The sequence below is a fragment of the Thamnophis sirtalis genome, unplaced genomic scaffold (assembly GCF_051295495.1).
Source record: "Thamnophis sirtalis isolate CommonGarterSnake01/CBP01778 unplaced genomic scaffold, rThaSir2_p1.2 scaffold_2, whole genome shotgun sequence".
Taxonomy (NCBI): Eukaryota; Metazoa; Chordata; class Lepidosauria; order Squamata; family Natricidae; genus Thamnophis; species Thamnophis sirtalis.
Window position 1 is genome coordinate 60,162,935 of NW_028261382.1, and position 25,831 is coordinate 60,188,765.

A 25,831-nucleotide genomic window follows, 5' to 3' on the forward strand; every position below is an offset into this window, starting at 1 on the left:
GCCCCCCCCTTACACTCCAGCTTTTGATTTTAAACTGTACAAGATTGACAGCCAAGTACCTCTGAAAAGTAGAAAGAAAGAAAAAAGGCAGTTTTCTCCTCTTCTTTTCTTTTTTTCCTTATCATTTGGGGTATGAAACATCTTCTGTTTTAAGTGTTCTTAGACACATTCTTTGGTAGGCGATTAAAGTTGAAAAAAAAAAAAAAACCTTAATGGACACTTGCATTTCCTTAATTGTGTGTTTAGCCTTGGTGACCAGCACTTGTCTATTACCAAAATCTCCACAACTTTTGTGTCTTCATTTGCAGAAAGTTGGAACTGACTTTGTTTCATTCACGCTCACTCCGATTCAAAATAAACAAACAAAAAAATGCCAAATTTTACCTGTCCAGCTGAAGTGTGTGTAAAATCCTGCCTTGCATGACATCGAAAAAGAACATTTGTCGTTTTATTTATTAATTTATTTTAGTACTTGTTCCATATGCAGCTTTGTACCTTTTTAAAAAAAACTTCGATATTGGGGGAGGGCGGTAGTCGATGTCTCTTTTTTTAAATTGCAAACATCTCAAGTCGAATTGCAAACATGTCCACAGGTGATTACGGAGCAGAGAATGCAAAAAACAAAAAAATATATTGAAGAATTGAAGGGACTGTCATTCAGAATTCCCCTACTTATCTTGGTTAATTTGATTAAACAGATTAACAGAGTTGGAAGGGACCTTGTAGGTCATCTAGTCCAAGCAGGAGACCCTACACCATTTCTGACAGATGGCAGTCCAGTCTCTTCTTGAAAGCTTCCAGTGGTGAAGCTCCCACAATTTGAACCACAACAATCTACTAACTTTTCCCGTGGGTCAGATTCTTGCATTCAACCCATAAGTGTCAGCTGCATTTGTGCACATAACACAACACCTGTCCCTCAATCTTTAGCTATAACCACTACTGAACTATAAACTCATCTTCACTTGAGTGTCCTTATTATCTTCCCCTTTTCTGGCTACCAGAATGTAATTTCCTGGGCTGTATCTACAGCTAAAATAGCCATGCTTCTGTCGAACAACATCTTAAAATATTGCAGCCCTCCCTCTCCCACTTTTCTTTCTGTGAGATTCCCTTTCCCCTCCCTTTTTGTTTTCCCTGGGAAGATCTACCCACCCACCCTCAAATGGGGGCTGCAAAATTCAAAATATGTAGGATTTCCAATGAGGTGCAAAATGGCACGAGGCTCCTTCAAAACCAGGGAAGTTGTGAATAATTTTGAAGAAGAGATTGATAGGGGAGCGCCTGTTTCGATGTTCCCGAGAAGGGATCTTTAGAACATAGAATTCTAGGGCTGGAAGGGACCTCGGGAGGTCTTCCAGTCCAACCCTTGTTCAAGGCAGGAGACCTCATATATCCAGGCCGAAGGTGATCCAGTCTGTTTTTGAAAACCACCTATTTTCATTTCTGCAAGAAATACAAGCGGATGGGACTCACCCCTTTGCACAAAACAATTTTGTTTGTATGTAGGAACAAATTAGCTTTGTTAGATTTTGAAGCCATATAATGGCTTAAAAGGTTTGCGTCCATGCCAAATGTCCCAATTTTGACCTGGGGATGCCGTTGTTAAGTGTAATGACCAGCTGTAAGTCACTTTTTTCAGTTTGCTTTTAATTTTGGTTGCTAAATGAATGGTAAGTTGAGAACTCTCTGTGCAGTATTTTTGAAATAATGACTTTGATGAATGGATTAAGTATAAATAACACGATTGCACTTTTGTGTGCCAAGTTGAATCCTTTCTTTTTTTTCTTTCCTTTTTTCCTTCCTTCCCCTTCCCTTCCCAGATTGAGGACCCGGATTGTTGTTGGGGGCGATATGCTGACTCTGTAAACCGCTTAGAGAGGGCTGAAAGCCCTATGAAGCGGTATATAAGTCTAACTGCTATTGCTATTGCTATTCCCTTCCCTCTCCTTTCTCTTCCCTTTTCACCTCCCAATCAAATCAACTTTCTTGTCATCTATCCTGGCCTTTGTCAAAGTATTATGTTTTCCTGAAAATAAGACCGCCCCAATCGGGCTTTTGAAAATAAGCCCTCCCCTGAAAATAAGCCTTCCCCTAAAATATTTAACCGCATGCGTAGCCGGTCTCTGCCATTTCCTGGGGGAAAGTGGGGGGAGGAACATGTCACATGTCCACGCGGAACGGCCTCGCGGAGGCCACTCCCACAAACCCTAGCTACTACGCCCCTTCTCTTAGTGGCGGCCGTAAAAAGAGCAGCTGGCCAAGAGACGCTAGGGCTGGCAAGAGTGTGCCAGAGACAGAACTCCCGGCCCTCTCTGGATCAGTTGATCTGCGAACCGAGGTTAAGGGGCATCCTGCACCTCAAAAATAATAAGATCTCCCCGAAAATAAGGTCAAGCACTTATTTGGGGGGGGGGGGGGGTTTGTCAAAAAAAAAAAAAGACCGTGTCTTATATTCAGGGAAACACGGTAATCTAAGTGGCGCTAGTTAAAATGTCCAGCAAATTCTCCCTGCGTTTCTATTATATAAGAACAAACTTCCCAAAATAGGTTGATATAATACAAAAAATAACCAAAAAGGAGGAATACGTATTTCTTTCATCCATTTAAAACATGGCTAAATGCTGGCACATTTTGCCATCGCTCTTAATGTCTCTTTCAAATATTTTAGTTTCAACCAGTACCCTGCTAGGGAGAGGGGAATGACTGGAAGGAACTCAATTTTCAGTTTTCCAAACTGTTCCTAACCCAAACAGAGCTAATTAGCAGGCAATTACTTATTCATAGAAAAGAGGGTGATTTTTTTTAAAAAAAAATCTAGTTTAATTTGTCATTAGTCCCAGAGTAATACAAGAATAAATAATTCAGTGTCAACAGAGGAAACTTGTAGGAATTACAAGAGTCACAGAATTGATTCAAAGGTTTAAACAATCAGCCAAAGGAATGTTAATTTCTCAAAAGTATAAATATTATGTTAGAGACCTACTACAGATCATTCTCAACTTACAACCAGAATTTCCACTGCTTAGGTTCTTAAGTGAATCACACCTCATTTTACCTTTTTTTGCCACATTTGTTAAGTGAATTGCATGCACTTCTTAATCACATGGTCATTAAGCGAATCCGGATTCTCCATTGACTCTGCTTGTTGGAAGTCAATGAGGAAGGTCGCGAATTAGGATCAAATGACCCCAGGACATTATAACTCTTGTATGCTGCTTGCTAAGCATTGATCACCTGACTGGTGCAATGGCCGTTAAGTACGAGGACTGGTTGCAAGTCCTTTTTTTCAGTGCGGTTGTAACTTCAATCAGTCCCTAAACGCAGCATCCATGGTATGGCGTCCTGTCAGTGTGTGAGAGAGTTGAGGGCTGTTTGGGAACAAACTGTTTGCTGTGTGAGCAGCAAGGAAGGAGGCAGCAAGGAGCCAGGGCGTGGCTTGTTCTGTACTAAAGCTGCATGCTGTGCTGATACCTGAAACAAACTGAAAGTGAAACTTCTCTGCTGAACTATTGTGTTGGCAAACCTGCTTTTGGTATTGTCTATTTACTTCATGTGTTATATATAAAGAGAAGTTATTGAATCCTGCTGAATCAGTGTGTGCTTTCTGAATGGGATTGCTGCTGCAAACTCTCCTTGCAGCAAAGAGCAAACAGCCAGGTCAGCTTCAGCACATTATTCAACCTGAGCAGCTGATTGGCGGGGTGGATGGGAGTGCCAGAATACCCCCAATCAGCTGTTCCAGGCTACAGGAATTGCTACAGACCATTGCCTCCTCGCATTTTTGGCTACATTCAATGTATAAGGCGCACTCAAATTTTCACCCTCTTTTAAGGAGGGGGGGAAAGTGCATCTTATTCTCCGAAAAATACAGTATAGATATACCTACTGGCCTCCTGGACCATCGTGTGGAATTCCAGAGAAAGTTTCATCTTTTAAAACAGGAAATTCACAGGTGGGGAAAAACACCTTCAAAGGCGATCATCTGTGCAAGCAGTTTACACAAAACAACTGAGCGTATGTAAAAATAATAATAATGGGGGAGTTTTATTTTTCAAGCCTGAGAGTCCTTACCTAAAAAAAACCTCTTTGCTTTTATTTACTTTTTTGAGATTAAACTACCTTCCTAAAGGTAGCTAAAATTAATAATTGGAACTCTTCCCCCACCCCTCTTCCTTCTAATAAGCTTTTCTAACATTTTTGATTTTAGTCTCGCAGATCGAGATATTCTTGATTCAACCTGTTCTACTTGCTATTCAAACAGTCGGGATGTGTTTGCTTGTTTTTACTAGTACTTAAAAAGAAAAGAAATCACTGCGTTACTAAGCCAGCGCAACCTATAATAACACTGGATCCTTCTGAATGCCTTCCCATCCCATAATATAATGCGGAGAGAGAGAGACCTGAGTTGCTATTTTGTCTGGGTTCTTGCAGCGTGCCGAACCTTGGCTTGTTTTAATTGTGATTTGTGGGAACAGGCCACAAAAGTTTGCTTCCAGCATAAAAACTTATGGTCATATTAGGTGAATACCCAGTGAGGCACTGATGATGTTACCTAGTTTGGTCACGAAATGTCTGCAAGGAAACCACCAAGCTCAGAGAGCAATGAGGGCCCCTCATTTCAACCCTGAGTTGCCAATATTTTCACTCCTCTTGGTATACCATAACACAGTGATGAAAAATCTTTCCCAACTGGAACACTTGAGCATATGTTGTGGCCCAGCAGGAGCCATTGGAGCTGCCACCAGGCTCCGACAGCGAGGGGCCCTATGAGTCGGCTCTGGAGGATGTGGAGGACCCTGGACAGGGTTCCGACTCTGAGCAGGGCACAGAGAGGCTGGTTGGCCACCAGGAGGCGCCTGAGCCTTGGACCAGTGGGGAGGAGACAAGGGAGAGTGATCCGGATGCCAGCAGTGAGTTGTTCCTGGATGCCCAGCACTGAAGAGCTTATAGGCGTCAGGAACAGTTGCGCAAGTACAGGAGGTAATTGCACTCAGCTGGTGGTCATTAGGCTCCTCTCCAGACTACAATAAGGACTGCTTGTGCACACGCCTCTCTTGCAGACGTCAACGCAGGAACTAATGTTGGAGAACAGAATTGTGAGCTTGGCAGGCTGGATTGCTGCCAAGACTTATCTGTGCTGATTTGCTGCCAAGGACCTGTCTGTCTGTTAATAAATTCTGGAAAGTATCTTTGACTCGGAGTGTGTTGATGTGGGAAGAGGGGGGTCAGAACAGCATGTGTGTGCAACAGAGTGCTGGAAATTTGGAGATCAGCTGGCCGGCGAGGCCATGCCTGTTTTTGGCCGTTTTTTGTTATTTGGGGTGGGGGGGTTCCAGGACATTTTTTTGGCTGTTTTCTGGCCAAAAGAACAGCTCCAAAACAGCCTGTTTTTGGTTTTTGGGGGCTGTTCTTTTTTGGGCGTTTTCTAAGACCAGCTGGCTGGCATGAAAAAATGGTCCGAAAAACGCCCTGAAAATGGCTCAAAAAACTACCCTGTTTTGGGGCCATTTTCCGCAGCTTTGGCACCCGCAAAGAAAGCTGGCTTGAAACCAGAAGAGCTGCTGGCGATGTGCCACAGATTCGCCATCCCAGCCCTAACACTTCAGGTCTATGCTGGTGTTTTCTATCAAGCCAACACCGAGCAATGGCTCCCAATTCAACTGCCACGATCCTGCGGCCATCAGCTTTGGAAACCCAACTCGGCTCTTTGCGCGAAGACCATCGCAGTCCAAAGTTCCTTCTCCCATTTTTTTTTTGTTTCTCCCATTACAGAACAAAAAAAAAAAACACATTTAAAAATGGGAGGAGGAGCCATATCCGCCTGCAGAGAGTGCCAAAAACAAAATAAAAATTCCCCAGATGTCTTCGGCTCCCACCTGGAAACCACCCCTGATCCAGCCATCTTCACCTCTAAACCAAATGTTAAAACCCGGGGAACGTCCTTGGCGGAGAGTCAGGCGGCGAGATCTTTGAAAGCGCACAGCCGAATATTCCTGATCTTGTAATGTTTCTGGAGCTCCGGATCCTTCAAAGTCTCCAGCTCGTGCAGGCGTTCCCACGACTGGGAAAAGTCATCGGGGCCTTCTCCGCAACCTCCAGTAGGTGGGATGCTGGGGTAGCCTGGGTGGGTCATGAGTTCGAGAGTCACCGTCCGTAGTCCTTGACCGGGGCGTAAGAATGAAGACGGCAGAGGAGAAGATGTGGAGTCCTCTTTGGCCAAATGAGCTGTGGTGGCGTTATCGATAGCATCTAAGATGCTTTGAGTGGACATATTTTTCCCCATGGTGCTAAGGCCGATATATATATCTGGCCACCTGGAAGACAAAAAGTTTCTTCAATTTCAGAAAGACAGCTAGTCCTCGATTTATTTAGTTGACAGTTCCAGATTACAACGACATTGAAACGTATGAAGAACTGGGTATGTCTAGTTTAATAGAAAGAAGGACTAGGGGAGACATGATAGCAGTCTTCCAATATCTCAGGGGTTGCCCCAAAGAAGAGGGAGTCAAGCTATTCTCCAAGGCACCTGAGGGCAGGACAAGAAGCAATGGGTAGAAACTAATCAAGGAGAGAAGCAACTTAGAACTAAGGATTAATTTCCTGACAGTGAGAACAATTAATCAATGGAAGAATTTGCCTCCAAAAGTTGTGAATGCCCCAACACTGGAAGTCTTTAAGAAGATGTTGGATAGCCATTTGTCTGAAACGGTATAGGGTTTCCTGCCTAGGCAGGGGGTTGGACTAGAAGACCTCCAAGGTCCCTTCCAACTCTGCTATTGTATTGTATTGAAAAAAATGACAATTTTTCGCTCTTACGACCAATCGCAGCATCTCCATGGTCACAATTCAGATGCTTGGCAATTGACTCATATTTATGACGGTCACAGTTCCCCGGAGTCATGTGATCTCCCTTTTGCAAACTTCTGACAACATGGGGAAGCCACATTCACTTCGCGCCTGTGTTCCTAATGGCAGTAGCACTAAAGACTCATACCGCTCCACAGTGCTTTCCCAGCCCTCTCTAAGCGGTTTACAGAGTCAGCCTCTTGCCACCAATAATCTGGGTCCTCGTTTTACCCCCCTCGGAAGGAGGGAAGGCTGAATCAACCTCGAGCCTGGTGAGATTTGAACTGCCAAATTGCAGGCAGCCGGCAGTCAGCAGAAGTAGCCTGCGGTACTGCACCCTAACCACTGCGCCACTGCGGCTCGTAACTTAACAACTGCAGCAATTCACTTAACAACTCTGGCAAGAAAGGCGGTAAAATGGGGCAAAACTCTCTTGACAAGTGCCTTGCTTAGCGACAGAAATTGTGGTGTCGATTTTGGACATAAATCGAGGACTATCTGTACAAGACATCCTTTGCTTACACGGTCTTAATAATATGTTTCTTCTTAGAATCATCCGTTTAGCGGCCATTTAAAGTTACAAGGGCTCCGACCACGTATCCATGGTGATACTGTGATGGTCGTAAGAGCAAGAATTGGTCATACGTCCCTTCCTTCAGTGCTTGAAACTTCAATAGAAGTCTTCTATGGAGAGGGAGACAGTCCAGACAGTCACTTATCTGAAATAGTATAGGTTCTCCTGCTTGAGCAGGGGGCTGGACTAGAAGACCTCCCAGGTCCCCCCCCCCAGCTCATTCATTCTAGTCTTATAGATGCCCTCACCTTATGCCATGCTTTTGAAAGACCTCTATGGTGTCCAGCGAATCCTTCTCCACTCCCAAGTAGAAATCCATCAACGTTGACTCTATCCAACCACAGCGTGGGAGATCCGGTTCAATGGGAACTCGCGTGTACGTGATCCCATAGTCTTCCAACACCTCTGCGAATACGTGCCTGATCTCTGGAAGAGTAACCGAAGAGGAAGAGCATGGTAAGGAGATCCAATCCCAGGGAAATGCCAGTGCCAAAATGTTTTGAGGAGCAGAAGGGAGACGGTGGATCGATCAACACAGATCAGTGATGGGTACGGCCACCGGTACGACCATACTGGTGGTAGCTGAGAGCAGCAGCCACCATACCGGAATGATGGCTCGTTTGGCCCACCTCCCCGCCCGCGTTCCTTACCGTTTGTTTGACGCAAATGGGCCAATTTGTGCACACGCGCACAGTGTGCTGCGTGACCTCCGCCGAGCAGCTGCGCCTCTCCGATTACAGCGCCTGGTCCCCTGCACAGCATACCGGTTGCGACGGGATCCGAACCCACCACTGACGCAGATCCTACTTACCTGGGAGAACATGGACGTGTTGGTGTCCATCCATGTGATGAGGTAACTGGCCTGTCAGTTCACGGAACAACTCCACCTGTGCTATCAATTCCTGCTTCACCTAAGTGCAGAAAAGCAGAAGGTGTAAATGGGCTGCATGGATATTCTCGTTTATAAAAGTGGAATCGTTAGGTGAAGCCTACAAAACAAATCGGGCGCAACTTAAGCCTTCCAAGGGACACCTTGGCCACTCCGAAATGAAGGGTTCTTGATGATCTCTGAGCTTGGTTGGTTTCTTGCAGACGTTTCATTACCTAACTAGGTAGCATCATCAGTGCTGTTACCTTCTTTGAGCAATGGAACGTCTGCAAGAAAATAAGCAAGCTCGGAGAACACCAAAAATCTAACAGCCGTCCTTTCTTCCTCCTCCTCCTCCTCCTCTCACCCAACTCTCTTCTAACACTGATGATACAACTAGTTTGGGGATGAAACATCTGCAAGAAAATAACCCAAGCTCAGAGGGCACCAAAGGTCCTACAGTCCTCCTCCTCTCCACAAACCCCACTCCCTTCTAGCACTGATGATGTTACCTAGTAGGGTAATGAAATGTCTGCAAGAAAACCACCAGCTGAGAGAACACCAAGGACCCCACATTTCAACCCTGTGCTAAAAAGCTCTGAAATTCTCTCCAAACAACACTAATCCCAAAGAGTTGTGTGATTTCCTGCTCTTCTTTTAGCACAAAATGAACAAATGGTTGTGTGCGATCCAAGACAGGCTTGGTACAATTCAGGAAAAAAGAAACCCACGACACATTAGAAAGGTCTCTCTTGGTTCTGAACCCAGACGGTGCCCTATTAAATGGAAAAGGAGGGGAAGAAGGGGAAAACAGAAGAGAAAATATTAAATATATAAGTATATATTCAAGAGCGAAATATAAAGGGGGAAATATATAGTTAGGATAGATTAAGGGAATAAGAAATGATACCAAATTATATTTGGGTTTGCGAAAATACCATCCCAAGGAAATATTAACTGAGATTTGAAAGAGACACCTATAACAACAGAAAAAGAAAGGGAGAGAGGAGGAGAGGAGAGGAAGATGAGGGAAGGAAGAAAGAGGTAAGGAGAGGAGGGTGGAAGGGGGAGAAAGAGAAAGAGAGAGGGTAGGAAGGGGAAGGGGAAGAGTAGGAGTAAGGAAGAGGTAAGGGAATAAGAAATGATACCAAATTATATTTGGGTTTGCGGAAATACTATCCCCAAGAAAACATAAACTGATATTTGAAAGAGACACCTATAACAACAGAAAAAGAAAGGGAGAGAGGAGAGAATGAAAGGAAGATGGGGAAAATAAGAAAGAGGCAAGGAGAGGATGATAGAAGGAAGAGAAAGAGAAGGAGAGAAGGTAGGAAGAGGAAGAAGAGAGGAGAGGTAAGGAAAGAAGGGGAAGGAGAGGAGGAAGGAAGAAAGTAGAGAAGGGAGGGAGGGGGAAAAGAAAGGGAAAATAAGGTGGTGTTACAACAGGTGGAAGGGATGGTAAATAAAGCAACCCAAACTGTATATTATAAACTATTAAATGAAATAACAAATGTATAAGACTGGCAAATGTAAAGAAGAAGAACAATCATGTGAATGTATACTTAAAATGGTATGTAAGACAATAAAAAATAAAAAAATTGGCAAAAAAAGAAAAAAGAAATGTCTCCCTTGATGGATTCGACCTACACCGAGAAGGAAGACCCAAGTCAATCCATTTGAGTTGCCTGGCTCAACGTGGGCATCCTTCACCACGTATCTCAACCACCTTTCACCGAGAAGGAAGACCTAGATCAACCCATTTGAGCTGCCTGGCTCAACGTGGGCATCCTTCACCACGTATCTCAACCACCTTTCACCTACAAGGAAGACCCAAGTCGACCCATTTGAGTTGTCTGGCTCAACGTGGGCATCCTTCACCATGTACCTCAACCATCTTTCACCTACAAGGAAGACCCAAGTCGACCCATTTGAGTTGTCTGGCTCAACGTGGGCATCCTTCACCATGTACCTCAACCACCTTTCACCTACAAGGAAGACCCAAGTCGACCCATTTGAGTTGCCTGGCTCAACATGGGCATTGTTCACCATGAATCTCAACCACCTTTCCAAAGAGTAGATGGGGGGGTGTATTTGCTCCTCCTCACCTCAGCCATGTTAAGAAGCCCTTCGTTTAAAGACATCCGAATTCCCATCTTTCCATGGAAGAACCCTTCTGGGTTGAGGAGTGTGGACTTTTTCTTCAGTGCTGGGCAAACCGGGGTCCCCTCAGAAAGGTTGGCATGGAGCCCTATTGGAATGCAGTGTCTACAGAGAAAGAGAGGGAGGGGAAAACATTTGAAAAATCCTCAAAAAGGAAGTATTAATATACACCGTATTTTTCGGACGATAAGACGCTCCCAAGTATAAGACGCACCTACGTAGTTTTGGGGAGGAAAACAAGGGGGGGAAATCTGCTTCTGCCTCCCAGCAATTTGCCTCCTTGCAGCAAACAGCAAACAGTTCAGACGATATACACTGTTTGTGGTGTTACATTTCAGACTATCCTTGTACGGATGCTGTTAAAATTGATGTGGCTTTCTGGAAGTATATGTTATTCTCTGCTATTTCAAAGAAGATACAATAGCACTGGGCCTCTTCAGATCAAGCATTTATTTTAAAAAGCATCTTCATTTTGTTAAGCTGCCTAGAACAATAATAAAGCCATCTTTAAAAGAAATAAGTCTAATAATTTGAACATTCTACAGGCATTTATAGTTATCAAGGAGAAGCAAACAGCCTGATTAGCACAAGAAAAAAAAATCTGCCTCTGCCTCCCAGCAATTTGCCTCCTTGCAGCAAACAACAAGTTTCACTTTCAATCCGATCATCAGCTGTTTCAGGCTGCCGGGATTACTATAGCCTATTGCAGCCTCCGCAAGCCCCATTATCCCCGTTTTCTGCAAGGAGGAAAATTGCTGGGAGGCAGAGGCCAAAGGGTGGGGGCCGGTGGGTGGACAGGACTACATTCGGTGTATAAGACACACCCAAATTTTCACCCTCTTTTAGTGGGGAAAAAGGTGCGTCTTATACTCTGAAAAATACAGTAAGTATATGTTCAAGAATGAGATACTGTATATATATAGAGAGAAAAATAGGACATGATAATGAACAAATGGGAATAGGAAAGGATAAGCATAAACTTAGAAGTGGGTCACATGATCAAAATTGGAGCACTTGGCAGCCAGTGCATAAATCTGACTATTCCAGCATCCCACCCACCTTCTGACAAACAAAGCCAATTTGGGGGGGGGGGGACCAGAATTGCTTAACGACCGTGTTACTAATTTCACAAGGGCAGGGATTCCCTTAACAAATACGGCAAGAAAATTTGGTAAAATCCACTTAACGAATTTCTCACTGAGCAATATAAATCCTGGGCTCATTTGTGGTCGTAAGTTGTATACCCCGCCGATAAATTACAACGTATGTAGGCCAGGGGTCGGCAATCTTAAACACTCAAAAAGAGCCACAATGGTCCTAACTGGAAGCCCACCGTTCAGTTCTGTAACCGACCGGAAGTCCAGTTCCCCTATCATAGAGTCTCTTCCTAGCACAGCATCCTTTTTCCCCTGCTGACTGGAAGTCCGGTTCCCCCACCATAGAGTCTCCTCCTAGCACAGCATCCTTTTTCCTCTGCTGACCAGAAGTCTAGTTCCCCCACCATAGAGACTCCTCCTAGCACGGCATCCTTTTTCCTCTGCTGACTGGAAGTCCGGTTCCCCCACCATAGAGTCTCCTCCTAGCACGGAATCCTTTTTCCTCTGCTGACCGGAAGTCCAGATCCCCCACCATAGAGGCTCCTCCTAGTACGACATCCTTTCTCCTCTGCTGACCAGAAGTCCGTTTCCTCCACCATAGAGTCTCCTCCTAGCACGGAATCCTTTTTCCTCTGCTGACCGGAAGTCCAGTTCCCCCCACCATAGAGTCTCCTCCTAGCACAGTATCCTTTTTCCTCTACCTGTCCCAACCGAAAGCCCTATCAATTGTGGAGCCGACAGGGAGCCGCAGCAGAGGGATGAAAGAGCCACATGCAGCTCCAGAGCCACAGGTTGCTGGCCCGTGCTAGGGAAAAGTGATGTGTATGAAAGCCAACGCCAGCAAAAGGACCGACAGCTGTGCGATTTCACACTGTTGTGTATGTAGTAATGAGTCCCACAAGGAAACATATGAGAGTATATGTGGAATAAATTAGTAACAGTTCTCACAGGTTAAATCTCACAGGTTAAAGAGTCAGCACAACAAAATAAATCATCTTAAATTGGCTGAGATAAGTAGGGAACAGAAGTAGGCCAGGATAAGTTAGATAATCACTTAATTAAACACCGAAGGATTTACTTATTTATTAACAGGGGGATGCTGTCATTGGACACTGATTCTACCTCTTCAAAAACACACAATATTTTCATTTTGCAGCATTTTTTTTGGTATTCTTCTTCATTTCTTTCTGATCTTTACCCTAGTTTCTGCGTGAAAAAAATGGACAGCAATGTCCTTTGGCCTTGGGAATTCCCAGCTGCCTTCGCTTCTGCAATCTTGGCACCGATTATTTATTTCAACTCCCAGAATTCCTGAGAAATTCACACCTCTGGAGAGGAGTTGACCCTGGTGTAGCAATAGCTCTTAGACGTGCCTGCCGCTTTCCAGCCCTCTCTAAGCAATTTTACAGAGTCAGCCTCTTGCCCCCAACAATCTACATCCTTATTTTATTGACCTCAGAAGGATGGAAGGTTGAGTCAACCTTGAGATGGTCAGGATTGAACTTGTGTGTGGGAAGAGTTACACTGCAATACTGCATTGTAGCTATTGTGCATCATGGATGGATGGGTGGATGGAAGGAGGAAAGAAAGGAAGGAGGAGGAAGGAAGGAAGGAAGGAAGGAAGGAAGGAAGGAAGGAAGGAAGGAAGGAAGGAAGGAAGGAAGGAAGGGAGGGGAACAGCAATAGCAATAGATTTAAAAGTAGAAAGAGTGTTTTTTTAAAAAAAGAATAAGAGTGTAAAAAGGAGAAAAAGTTAAAAGTTAAAAACTGATTTAAAAGTAGTGTTTTTTTTAAAGGATAAAAATAGAAGGTAAAAAGGACAGCAGTGTTCAAAGCTCCAGAAAAACCAGTCACTAAATGAATCATCCGTGTGAAAAAAACAAATCCTAAGTCACTTTTTTCAGTGCTGTCATCATTTTGAACAGACACTGAACGGAGCGGCGTAAGCCGAGGACCCATTTTTAAGGTTTAAAACCCCGATGGGTTGACGCCCGTGAAATCAAAAGAAAACTACAAGGAGAGACTCACTTCTTGGCCAGCTGGACGGCATCGGACACGGCGCTCCCGTTAACCAGAAGCGAAACGTTGGAGATGGCCCCGGCCAGAAAGCACTCCACGATGCCATGATTCCTCCGCGGGCAATAGCCGAAATCATCCCCGGTTACGATCAGCTTCACCGTGGCTTGGGGCATCCTTAGGCGTCAACCCTACGAAGAGCCAAAGTTAGCCAGAAGACAAAGTCCTCACGTTAGTCTCTTCCCCTCCCCAAGGCAGGAGCAGAGAAGGAAGGGACGAAGCAGAGCACCCATCAGCCACAGCCGTGGCCAACCGCCGCCGTGTGCCAAGGAAGCATAAATCCTAAGACGTGTCTTTTTCTCGCTGCGCCACGCCAGCCGCTAATCTCGCCCTTGGGAGGGAGTGTGTGGAAAGCAAGTCCCGCCGAAGACGGCGTAACTAAGAGGATTAGCCAAACTCAGCTTTCTGGGTGAAGGAGGAAAAAGGCACAGTGGTTGGGTTTGAGCTGGCTGGTTTTTTAAAAAAATACTTCGTGTTTCCCCAAAATTAAGACAGGGTTTTATTTTCTTTTGACCCCTGAAATAAGCGCTTGGCCTTATTTTCGGGGAGGGCTTATTATTTTTGAGGTGCAGGAGGGGGCGAGCGTGGCCACCTTGTGGCTGCTGCTGTGCTGCAATATTTTCAGGGAGGGCTTATTTTAGCACATGCACTCAAAACCCCGACTGGGTTTATTATCCGGGGAGGTCTTATTTTCGGGGAAAGAGGGGTAGACATGGGGAATGATCCGGATCAATTTGTGGAGCAGTGAAAGGGCACCGGGGAAAGTGGGGCTGAAACGGAGCCACCGCTCAACACATTTCAATTAAAAGGGGAGGAAATAAACATATGAAGAACGGTTGCAGGAACTCGGTATGTCTAGTTTAATAGAAAGAAGGACTGGGGAGACATGATAGCAGTCTTCCAATATCTCAGGGGTTGCCACAAAGAAGAGGGAGTCAACCTATTCTCCAAGGCACCTGAGGGTAGAACAAGAAGCAATGGGTGGAAACTAATCAAGGAGAGAAGCAACTTAGAACTGAGGAGGAATTTCCTGACAGTTAGAACAATTAATCAGTGGAACAACTTGCCTCCAGAAGTTGTGAATGCCCCAACACCTGAAGTTTTTAAGAAGATGTTGGATAGCCATTTGTCTGAAACGGTATAGGGTTTCCTGCCTAGGCAGGGGGTTGGACTAGAAGACCTCCAAGGTCCCTTCCAACTCTGCTATTGTATTGAATTGGGAGCAGAGCTGAGGAATTGTAGCGCCTGGGCACCATGGGTTGGTTTTTGTTTTTTTTTAAATGTGGTTTTTAAAAAAATTGAAATTATGAGGCCACGGGGCCTCAGGACAGAGCTGGAAAAGGGGTCTTGGAGATTCTTCTAGTCCAACCCCACATCCTCTGTTCAAGCAAGAGATCTTGATAGATATTTATGAATATCTCTTTCTTGTTCCAGTGGGACAGAAGTTGCCTTCAGAAGTTGTGGGAGCTTCACCACTGGAAGCTTTCAAGAAGAGAGACTGGACTGCCATCTATCAGAAATGGTGTAAGGTCTCCTGCTTGGGCAGAGGGTTGGACTAGATGACCTACAATGTCCCTCCAACTCTGTTAATCTCTAAAAAAATGACATTTCTCTCTGTCTCTCTCTCTCTCTTTCGCTCTCTCTCTGTCTTTTGCTCTCTTTCACTCTCTCTCTTTAGCTCTCTGTCTCTCTCTCTCTCTCTTTCTCTCTATCTATCTGTCTGTCTCTCTCTGTCTTTGCTCTCTCTCTTTCTCTCCCTTTCTCTCTCCTCCCCTCTCTCTTTGAAGTCCAGTTTAAATTTACTGGAGGGGGGGGGGGCGGCGTACAGGATCCAATTCGGGCCAAACAATTGCTTTTTTAAGAGGTCCCTCTGCCAAGGGATGAGCCCCCGAGGGCCAAGTGTGCATTCTTGGAGCACAAATGTTCAGGGGTTCGGTGCATTCCCCAAGGCAGGGGGGGTTGGACTAGATGACCTACAAGGTCCCATCCAACACTGTTGTTTTTAACCAGAAAGGATTCTGAAGTTAGCTGGGATTTTGAGCCATGGAAAAAATCCTTTATCGACCTATTTCCCCTCCTCAGCCTTTCAAAACATTTTAATCCATCATCTCCCTCCTGTTTTATTTCACAATTAGAAGATCTGATTTAAACAAAAACAAAAAAAAAGAACATTGGTTCTTCCCACTAACCACATTTCATTCCAAAGCGAACCGCTCTCCAGAGCTACAGGTGGCTTCATCGGAGGCCGTGAATTCAAGAGCTAATATTTGAATTATTATTTTTTTAGAAAAAAGGTGAATTTCCTGATTTTGGCCTCATGCTTCTCCTTTCCTACAATAGATGAAGTAAAGCCATACTCACAGGTTTTTTTTCCCCTCAAGTTTGGTCTTTGGTAAAAAGCAGAACGCCGATTTGAGAAAAATGCAATTCAACCAGCCAAATTTTTTTTCCCCAGGGAATTTTCCCTAGGAAAAACTGACTAGGTGCTTTTGCCTTCCAGAGTCAAGATCGAACTGCCTGCAGATACTGGTTCTGCTTTCTTTGTTAAGTTATCTGGAAGCTATCAGGAAATAAGAAGTTGAAAATCCAGATATGGTGCAACATTGGACACTTTGGCAAGAACTCCTGTTTCCTCCTGGGCTGGTTGCAAGCCAACACAAGATTATAGGTTTAATTTTCTTTTTTTGCCCAGGAAAACCTGTGCTTTGTTAAACTGAATATAACTAAGATAATTATGCACAATTTTTCGAAAGCTTTTTTGAAACCAATGTATAGTTGGTGAAATATTGGCCTGCATAAATACAGTGGCAGCTTATAAAGGTTCCACTTTCACCTATATGCTAGTCGTTCCCGACTCTAGAGGGCGGTGCTCATCTCCGTTTCAAAGCCAAAGAGCCAGCACTGTCCGTGGTCATGTGGCCGGCACGACTCAATGCCGAAGGCGCACGGAACGCTGTTACCTTCCCACCAAAGGTGGTTCCTCTTTTTCTACTTGCATTTTTTAACGCGCTTTCGAACTGCTAGGTTGGCCGAAGCTGGGACAAGTCACGGGAGTTCACTCCATTACGCAGCGCTAGGGATTCGAACTGCCAAACTGCCGACTTTTCTGATCGACAAGCTCAGCAGCCACCGAGCCAGCGAGTCCAATAGCTTATACTTAGAACTTCTCAGAATGTTTTATGAAGACATCTCCATTTAGAGACTGAAGGCGGAAAGGCATTAAAAGTTAGAATATTTTGTGACATGTGATGTGACAGGCGGAAAAATATCAACGCCATAAATCAATTCTCATACTAGCAAGTTTAGGACGCTGGATTTTCGTAAAGCAAAGCCAAAAAGAGGTCAACAGAGCATTTAAAAAAAACACTCATAAAATTCACTGCAATCCAGTGACGTTATAATATAAATATATCATTTTACGACTTTTTCAAGAAGGTGTGATGAAAAGAGTCCTTTTCAACACTTCCTCTTGGCTCCTTAAAATGGAAATGTTTACTGCCACACCTTAAAAGAATCCGTAAAAGTTCCTGGATATACAAAGTGTTCCAATAATATTCTGAATTGATTTCAACAGAAAATCAGAATAAAGCATCACACTATATATCCTGACAGTGAGAACAATTAATCAGTGGAACAGAATTTGCCTCCAGAAGTTGTGAATGCCCCAACACTGGAAGTTTTTAAGAAGATGTTGGATAGCCATCTGTCTGAAATGGTGTAGGGTTTCCTGCCTAGGCAGGGGGTTGGACTAGAGGACCTCCAAGGTCCCTTCCAACTCTGTTATTCTATTCTATTCTATTCTATTCTGACTAGCTAGCATCTTGGGAAACAAACCCACCTTTCCCACTGGATCCTCTGCTTCCTCTGCCAATCCTCCTCTCTAGCATCTTCCCTAGAATTAAAGAATGGCAAGGAAGGGACCTTCGAGGTCATCCAGCCCAGCCCAGATCAAGGCTCTTCCTCATCCCCATCCCAAAGCAACTGCCTCTTACCCCAGCCCAGCATATTCCTCTCTCTCCCGACTTTCCCCAAAATTTCCGGCAGAGCTGCTCCCAAACCACTCCGATTTCGAAACCTGTTTGCCAGGATGCCACCCCTTCCGGGCCGGCCTCTGAGGCGAAGCCGGATCAAACGGCGTGGCATCCATTCCAGATGTGCCGACATCCGCTTTGGCACGGAAGGAAGGAGGGCATCCGAGCCGGCCGGCCGGGAGAGCAGGGCGGGCAAGCTTTTTAAAAGGGTCGATCGGGGATTGCAACCCCGCGCGGGCGGTGCCATGCCATCCCTTGGCACCGGTGGGCACACGGCTTCCTTGGGGGGGGGGGGGGGCAAACAGGGGACATCTATCCGATCCCTGCTAGGCACTGAACCCAGGATCGGATCGCAGCTTGCTGTCCCCCTCCTCGTTCCCTTCTTCTACTCCCATCCCACCCCCTTACCACTTTTCCCTAGAATTCAGGTTCGATGCCCAGGCCGGGCACAGATTCCAGAGGGAGGAGATCCATTCTGCTTCAAGATTTGCACCGGGCCGGCCGTGCAACGGCTTCTCCCGGCTGCAAAAAAAAAAAAAAAGGGAAGGGATCCTGGCACACTCACCCATGGCGAAGGGGCAGCAGCACCCGCCGACCCCGCGGCTGCAGCAGCTTCCATGCCCGAAGCGGCTTCCTGGCTCAACCCCGGGGAAAAAGCGAAAGCGAACTGGCAAAGGCGCGTGGGAGCCCTCTGGTGGCCGCCGAAGGGAACTGCAGGAGGCAGCGGAAAGGAAGCGCAGGAGGAGCCCGGCTTGTGATTCAGCGCCTCCAGCTACTGCCCTCACCCAACCACGCAGAGGATACTCACTGAACTACAGTTCCCAGCATTCCTCGCCTTGGGCCACGCTGGATGGAGGCTGCTGAGACTTGTAGCTTTGGACTAGAGGAGTGGTTCCCAAACTTGGCAACTTTAAGACTTGTGGACTTCAACTCCCAGAGTTCTCCAGCCAGAAGAGCTAGCTGGAGAATTCTGGGAGTTGAAGTCCACAAGTCTTAAAGTTTGGGAACCACTGGACTAGAGCTATAGTGGGTTGGAGCTACGGGATGACGTGATTGATTGATTGATTCATTCATTCATTCATCCTAAAGAAGGACATAAAGTGAGATCTGGACATTAAGTGTGAAACCTATTGGGTCAGGCTGGACAGCCTCTCGGGGTCCCTTTATTCCTATATTAAAAAGCCACATAGGCAGAGTTGCAGCTTGCAAAAGAACAGGAAGCAAGTGCCTAACCGCAGGGTTCAATAGTCTCAGAAGACCACAAGGGTCAGCTAAAGTTCGCTTAGAGACACATAGTCCATACCTGTAACAAAAGGAGAAGTAAGACCCCATCTCCTTATAAGGCTTTTTCCTCAAGGTAACCAATAGGAAATGGGTGTTTCCGTGTGACGCTGCCTTTGAGAATGTATAAGAACGTGTGCTTCGATAATGAAGGTTGTTCAGAATTTGCAATGTTAGCCATTTCGCTAGCTTTCTGAACCTGGCTGCCAAATAAACTTTTCCTGTATGCTGAGAAGTCTAAAGCCTGTCATTTTCTGCAACAATTCAAATAGAGGGGAATATTTGTAGTTCAGGGTTGAAATGAGGGGTCCTTGGTGCTCTCTGCACTTGGCTGGTTTCTTGCAGACGGTTTCATGACCCAACTAGGTAATATCATCAGGGCTAGAAGGGAGTGAGATTTGCAGGGAGGAGGAGGAGGAGGAGGAGGAGGAGGAGGAGGAGGAGGAGGAGGAGGAGGAGGAGGAGGAGGAGGAGGAGGAGGAGGAGGAGGAGGAGGAGGAGGAGGAGGAGGATTGTAACATCCTTGGTGCTCTCTGCTTGGTTGTTTTCTTGTAGACATTTCATGACCCAACTAGGTAACGTCATCAGTGCTAGTCAAGAAAGTTCACAGGATCCCTGATTGATTGATTGATTGATTGATTGATTGATTGATTCCAATAGAGACTATTTGTAGCTCAGGGTTGATTGATTGATTGATTGATTGATTCCAATAGAGACTATTTGTAGCTCAGGGTTGATTGATTGATTGGTTCCAATAGAGACTATTTGTAGCTCAGGGTTGGTTGATTGATTGATTGATTGATTGATTGATTCCAATAGAGAATATTTGTAGCTCAGGGTTGATTGATTGATTGATTCCAATAGAGAATATTTGTAGCTCAGGGTTGAAATGAGGGGTCACTTGGTGCTCTCTGATCTTAGTTGTTTTCTTGCAGATGTTTCACGACCCAACTAGGTAATGTCATCAGTGCTACAAGGGAGCGGGGTGGAGAAGGAGGAGGAGGATTGTGGGATCCTCGGTGCTCTCTGAACTTGCCTGTTTTCTTGCAGACGTTTCAAGACCCAACTAGGTAACATCATCAGTGCTAGTCAAGAAAGCTCACAGAGCACCAAGGACCCCTTGATAGATCTATCAATCAGTTGATCGATTGATTGCATTTCTATAGAGCCCATCTCACCTAAGAGAGTGTGGCCAGCTTACAATACAGGTATTGTTCCTTGACTTACGACCACAAACTGAGCCCAGAATTTCTCTTGCTAAGCAAGTTTTGCTCCTTTTTTTTTAAATTACTTTTCTCGCCACAGTTGTTAAAAGTTAATCATTTCATTTCATTTCATTTATTAAATTTATAGGCCGCCCAATCCCAGAGGACTCCGGGCAGCTTACAATGAAAGAAGAAAAAAAGAAAAGCAAAATAAGTTTTAAAAAATAGTTTAAAATACACAACACAATCACACAGTGGTTAAGTGAATCTTGCTGCCCCATTGACTTGCCTTCTCAGACGGTCACAAAAAGGACACCAGACACAGCAACCGTCATAAATATGAACTACTGGTAGTTGCCAAGCATCTGAATTCCGATCTTGTGATCATGGAAAGCGGCGACTGTCGTAAGTGTGAAAAATGGTCATAAGTCATTTTTCCCCCAGTGCCGTCGTAACTCCAAACAGTGACTAAATGAACTCTCGTAAATCAAGGACGACTTATACTTACAGAATTTTTTAGTGTTTCTTTTTTTTAAATAATTTTTATTACACAGGTTTTTTTTAAAACAAAAAAGAAACAACTTTAACAGTTTCCTTCTATACAACATTTCCATATCGGTATACATCCATTATATGTGCATCCCCCCTCTCCCTGGCCACTACTCTAATATGACATTATCTACACATGCAACTCCAGTGTTTTTATACATACAAATATATTCATTTCTTGAGTTACAGTCATTCATTGTATGTCGTTTCCATTCCTACATATTTATTACTGATTTCTAACTCTTATATCTTCTTCGTTTAATCTTTCCTTAAGCTTTATACCTGTCTTCTAACCATTTGTACCAGGGGTGGGCAAACTGCGGCTCTGGAGCCTCATGTGGCTCTTTCCTCCCTCTGCTGCGGCTCCGTCACCGGTCGGCGCCACAATTTTGAGAGGAGCTTCTGGTAGGGGGGGGGAGAGAAGCACAGCGCGCCAGGAGAAGACTCTATGGCAAGGGGAGTGTTTTCCAGTTGTCTCCACAATTGTTAGGGCTTCCGGTTATGACAGGTAGAGGAAAAAGTATGCCACTCTAGGAGGAGACTCTATGGTGGAGGAACTGAACTTCCGGTCAGCTCCAGAATTGAACAGGGGGGCTTCCGGTTAGGACCTTTGTGGCTCCCAGTGTTTTCTTTTCTGTGGGAAAGGGGTCCCAATGGCTCTTTGAGTGTTTAAGTTTGCCTGATTTATACCATTCATTCCATACCTTATACTAATCTGATTGTCTTTTATCGTTGATCTATTTTGTGAGATCTCTGCACACTCTAGGACAGTGTTTCTCAACCTTGGCAACTTGAAGTCCTGTGGACTTCAACTCCCAGAATTCCCCAGCCAGCATAGCACAGGATTCTGGGAGTTGAAGTCCACAGGACTTCAAATTGTAAGGTTGAGAAACACTGCTCTAGGACTTTGCTTATCATGATGGAGCCAAAATTATTCTTCCACTTTTTCTGCAATTATGTAATTCAGGCTGCCGTTATGATACGTTAAGCTTTTACAATAACAGAAAGTCTGTACTTTTAAAATCACGTTATACCAATCACATGACCTCATGGCAATCTGCCTTGGAAATAATACCTTGGGTTAACGCTGCAATCAACGCTCAAAACAATCTTTTTTTAAAAACCACATTTTAAACAATTCCCCGAACAATTTGCCATTGGTATTTTGTGATACCAGCTTTGTTGCCCCCGGATGCCACTCTCCGTTAAAGAATTAAAGTCCATTCAGTCGTTGAGAGATTGAAGAGGAATGTTGTGGTCCGCCAGCAGCCAGCGGATCTGACAACAGATTCGGAGAGTGAGGAGGTTGGAGAGGAACCTGGGCCAGTCCTGGAGTCTGGGGAAGGCTCTGATGAGGGCTCTGTGTCGGAGGCAGAGAGGGGGCCAGGACCATCTGACAGTTATCAGCTGCCTTCAGAGTCAGACATCTGTAAGGCAGAAGAACATCTGGAGCCTGTTCCCAGTGTGTGCATGCGCAGAGCTGCCAGACGAAGGGAGCAGCTAAGGAACAAGGGTTGACTCGGGAGTAAAGCCACAGGTGGACAGTGAATGGCCCCTCCCAGAGGAAATAAAAGAGTGAAAGGGGAGTGGAGTTTGCAGGAGACAGTTCAGTTCATTAGGGTGAAGATCTGTTCCTGACTTCTTGCCAAGGAATTGCTGCTACAGCGTGGAGTTTGGAAGATATCGGCCTGGCAGCTCTCCAAGCCTGATAAAGGTCTGGAGTTGTGAAATCTCTTGAAAGACTGTTGGCTGGGACTTTGCTCCCGAGGAATTAAAAGGGGTTTTATTGGGACGAAGAGCCGGCTTCATTCTTTTGGGAAGCCGAGGTCAGAACAAGGAAAGTTGGAGCTTTGGAATGAAAACTCACAAGCCAGGATTCTGGATTGCGATGTCTTGTGTACAAAGTTTCAGTGTCAACAACATCTTTTATGCAAATGGATGGAATTGTGGCAGTAGAACTGCTGATGTAATAAAGGAGAAGCAGGTTCTTTTTCCCCCTTCTTCTTCTTCTTCTTTTCTTCTTTCAAGCCGTAAGTAACTCTCAGTCTCATCTCTGGAACTGGACGTCTGGATTGAATTCCCACCTTGGTGACCTTCTGAACCATTCTTCAACAAGACGAAGACCTGGCTAAGTTGTCCAGAGATTAGAAAAGCCACATGTTCTTTAGTTCTCAAATTAATTGTCATTAAAGCCATTGTAAGGATATATGGGGTTTTCAAAAGGGGGATTAATTGATTTAATGTATGGCGTGTCAGGACCTGGTGGCTCAGTGGCTATGATGCTGAGCTTGTCAATCAGAAAAGTCGGCAGGTCGGCGGTTCGAATCCCTAGCACCGCATAACGGAGTGAGCTCCCGTTACTTGTCCCAGCTTCTACCATCCTGGCAGTTCGAAAGCAAGTAGAAAAATAGGAACCACCTTTGGTGGGATGGTAACAGCGTTCTGTGTGCCTTTGGCATTGAGTCATGCTGGCCACATGACTATGGAGATGTAGTCAGACATTAAACTAGCTTGATGCTTAGTGAATTGTTTGTCTATCAGCTCCGGATGTGGCCTGATTTGTTGAAGTGGAAAGAAAAAGGAAACCATTTTCATTGCAGGTTTATACCAAGCCAGTAGATTGGGCTTTATTAGACTGTGGTTTCTGCTTTAGCATGGTTGTGTGAACACTACAAGTTGTGGTTTAGTCAGCCAAACTTAGTTGTGGTTTATCCAGGTAAACATACTTCAGCTGTTGATGTTTAGCGTGGCGTAACCTTTTCCATTTTTTTGGTTCATTTTCTACTTCAGTAGTTTTCTGGCATTCTTTTCATCTTTTGGCCTTTTGTTTTGGAGATAATCAGAGGAACGGAGGGTGGAAAGAAGAATAGCAATAGCAATAGCAATAACAGTTAGACTTATATACCGCTTCATAGGGCTTTCAGCCCTCTCTAAGCGGTTTACAGAGTCAGCATATTGCCCCCAACAATCCGGGTCCTCATTTTACCCACCTCGGAAGGATGGAAGGCTGAGTCAACCCTGAGCCGGTGAGATTTGAACAGCCGAGCTGCAGAACTGCAGTCAGCTGAAGTAGCCTGCAGTGCTGCATTTAACCACTGCGCCACCTCGCAGAGAAGGGGCCCAGAGAAGGGGAGGAAGGAAGGAAAAAATGAGGAGTGAGGAGAAGGAAGGAAGGAGAGAGGGAAGGAAGGAAAAATAAGATGAGAAGGAAAGAAGAAAAATATGGAGAGGAGAAAAGGAAGGAAAAAGGAAGAAATGAGGAGAGAAGGAAGGAAGGAAAAAATGAGGAGAGGAGAGAAGGAAGAAAGGAAATAAGAGAGGAAGGAAGGAAAAGAAGGAGAGGAGAGAAGGAAGGAGAGAGGGAAGGAAGGAAAAGAGAGAAGGAAGGAAGGAAAAAAATAAGATGAGAAGGAAGGGAAAAAATATGGAGAGGAGAAAAGGAAGGAAAAAGGAAGAAATGAAGAGAGAAGGAAGGAAGGAAAAAATGAGAAGGAAGGAAGGAAAAATGAGGGGAGGTGAGAAGGAAAGAAGGAAGAGAAGGAAGGAAGGAAGAAGAAAGATGAGGAGAGAATACAATATATTTTTCTGTTTCTATTTAGATTTTATTCCTTCATCAGCTCCCAATTCTTTGGAGGGCAAAATCATTCACGGATGGTGGAACTGATATTTCTCACGACAGTCTCACTCTCCCGACTTTTGAAATTCTTATTTGTAAAATAATAATAATAATAATAATAATAATAATAATAATAATAATAATAATAATAATAATAATAATAACAACTAGTAACCAATGCCAAATCCGGCGAAACAACTGGCCGCTGTGATACAATTGTATAATAATAATAATAATAACAACAACAACAACAAACTTGGTTATGGTTAACAACAGGTACATTAAAGAAAGAAACAGAGTCACTAATCCTGGCTGCGCAAGAACAAGCTATCCGCACAAATGCCATTAAGGCCAAAATCGAAAAATCCTCTGATGATGCCAAATGCAGACTTTGCAAAGAAGCTGATGAAACTGTTGATCACATACTCAGCTGCTATAAAAAAATCGCGCAGACTGATTATAAATTGCGGCACAATTCAGTAGCACAAATGATCCATTGGAATTTGTGCAAAAATTTTAATATTAAAACAGCAACAAACTGGTGGGAACATCAGCCTGAAAAAGTCACCAAAAATCAGATGGTCAAGATCTTGTGGGATTTTCGCATACAAACAGACAAAATACTGGCGCATAATACACCAGACATCACACTGGTTGAGAAAAATAAGGTCACAATCATAGACATTGCAATACCAGGTGATAGCAGGGTAGCTGAGAAGGAACATGAAAAAATTGCAAAATACCAGGACTTAAAAATTGAAATTCAACGACTATGGCACAAACCAGCAGTGGTAATTCCAGTGGTAATTGGCACACTGGGTGCTATTCCAAAAGCGCTGGAATTACATTTAAAACAGTTAAAAATTGACAAAATCACCATCAGTCAAATGCAAAAAGCCGCACTGCTTGGATCTGCACGCATATTATGAAAATATGTTACGACGTCCTAGGCCCCTGGGTGGGGCCCGACTAGTAACCAATGCCAAATCCGGCGAAACAACTGGCCGCTGTGATACAATTGTATAATAATAATAATAATAATAATAATAATAATAATAATAATAATAATAATAACAACAACAACAACAACAACAACAACAACAACTAACTAGTAACCAATGCCAAATCTGGCGAAACAACTGGCCGCTGTGATACAATTGTATAATAATAATAATAATAATAACATTATCAATTAATCAACCAAACAATCTATTTATTCTTTTGACTACCAGTGGTAGCAAATCAGATAATCTACCTCAAAGATTCCGAACATACACTCCAAATGTGCAAAACTCAAAAACACGGAAACCTGGTGACGACAGCAGCTTTTGATAAGACCGTTTCTCCCTCTGTTGTTGTTTTTAATTGCAAAGCAAATAACTTTCCTATCCAGAAGCCCCAGGAATTTTCACAGCACTGAAATAGGGCTGTCCAAGAGGTTACACTAAAAAAAAAATCTTTTTCTGTAGGCAGGAAAAGCAGGAAGAAGGTGTGAAGAATTTTAAGGAGCTGTCCTTTCAGCACT

General features: G+C 44.4%; 1 protein-coding gene across 2 annotated transcripts; it reads right to left on the reverse strand.

The window, feature by feature from the left end:
* Positions 1 to 2,914: 2,914 nt before the first annotated feature.
* Positions 2,915 to 18,490, reverse strand: YDJC (YdjC chitooligosaccharide deacetylase homolog). 2 transcript variants are annotated; one of them, XM_014059415.2, is made up of 6 exons: positions 18,221 to 18,490; positions 13,577 to 13,755; positions 10,397 to 10,556; positions 8,235 to 8,334; positions 7,672 to 7,849; positions 2,915 to 6,317 (listed from the first exon to the last, which is right to left on the reverse strand). In XM_014059415.2, the coding sequence occupies exons 2-6, from the start codon at positions 13,738 to 13,740 to the stop codon at positions 5,957 to 5,959; spliced, it is 963 nt and encodes a 320-aa protein (XP_013914890.2). In that variant the 5' UTR covers positions 13,741 to 13,755; positions 18,221 to 18,490; the 3' UTR covers positions 2,915 to 5,956. The 2 variants fall into 2 exon arrangements, with proteins under 2 accessions (XP_013914890.2, XP_013914892.2); XM_014059417.2 differs by lacking the exon at positions 18,221 to 18,490 and adding an exon at positions 17,617 to 17,818.
* Between the last annotated feature and the right edge of the window lie 7,341 nt (positions 18,491 to 25,831).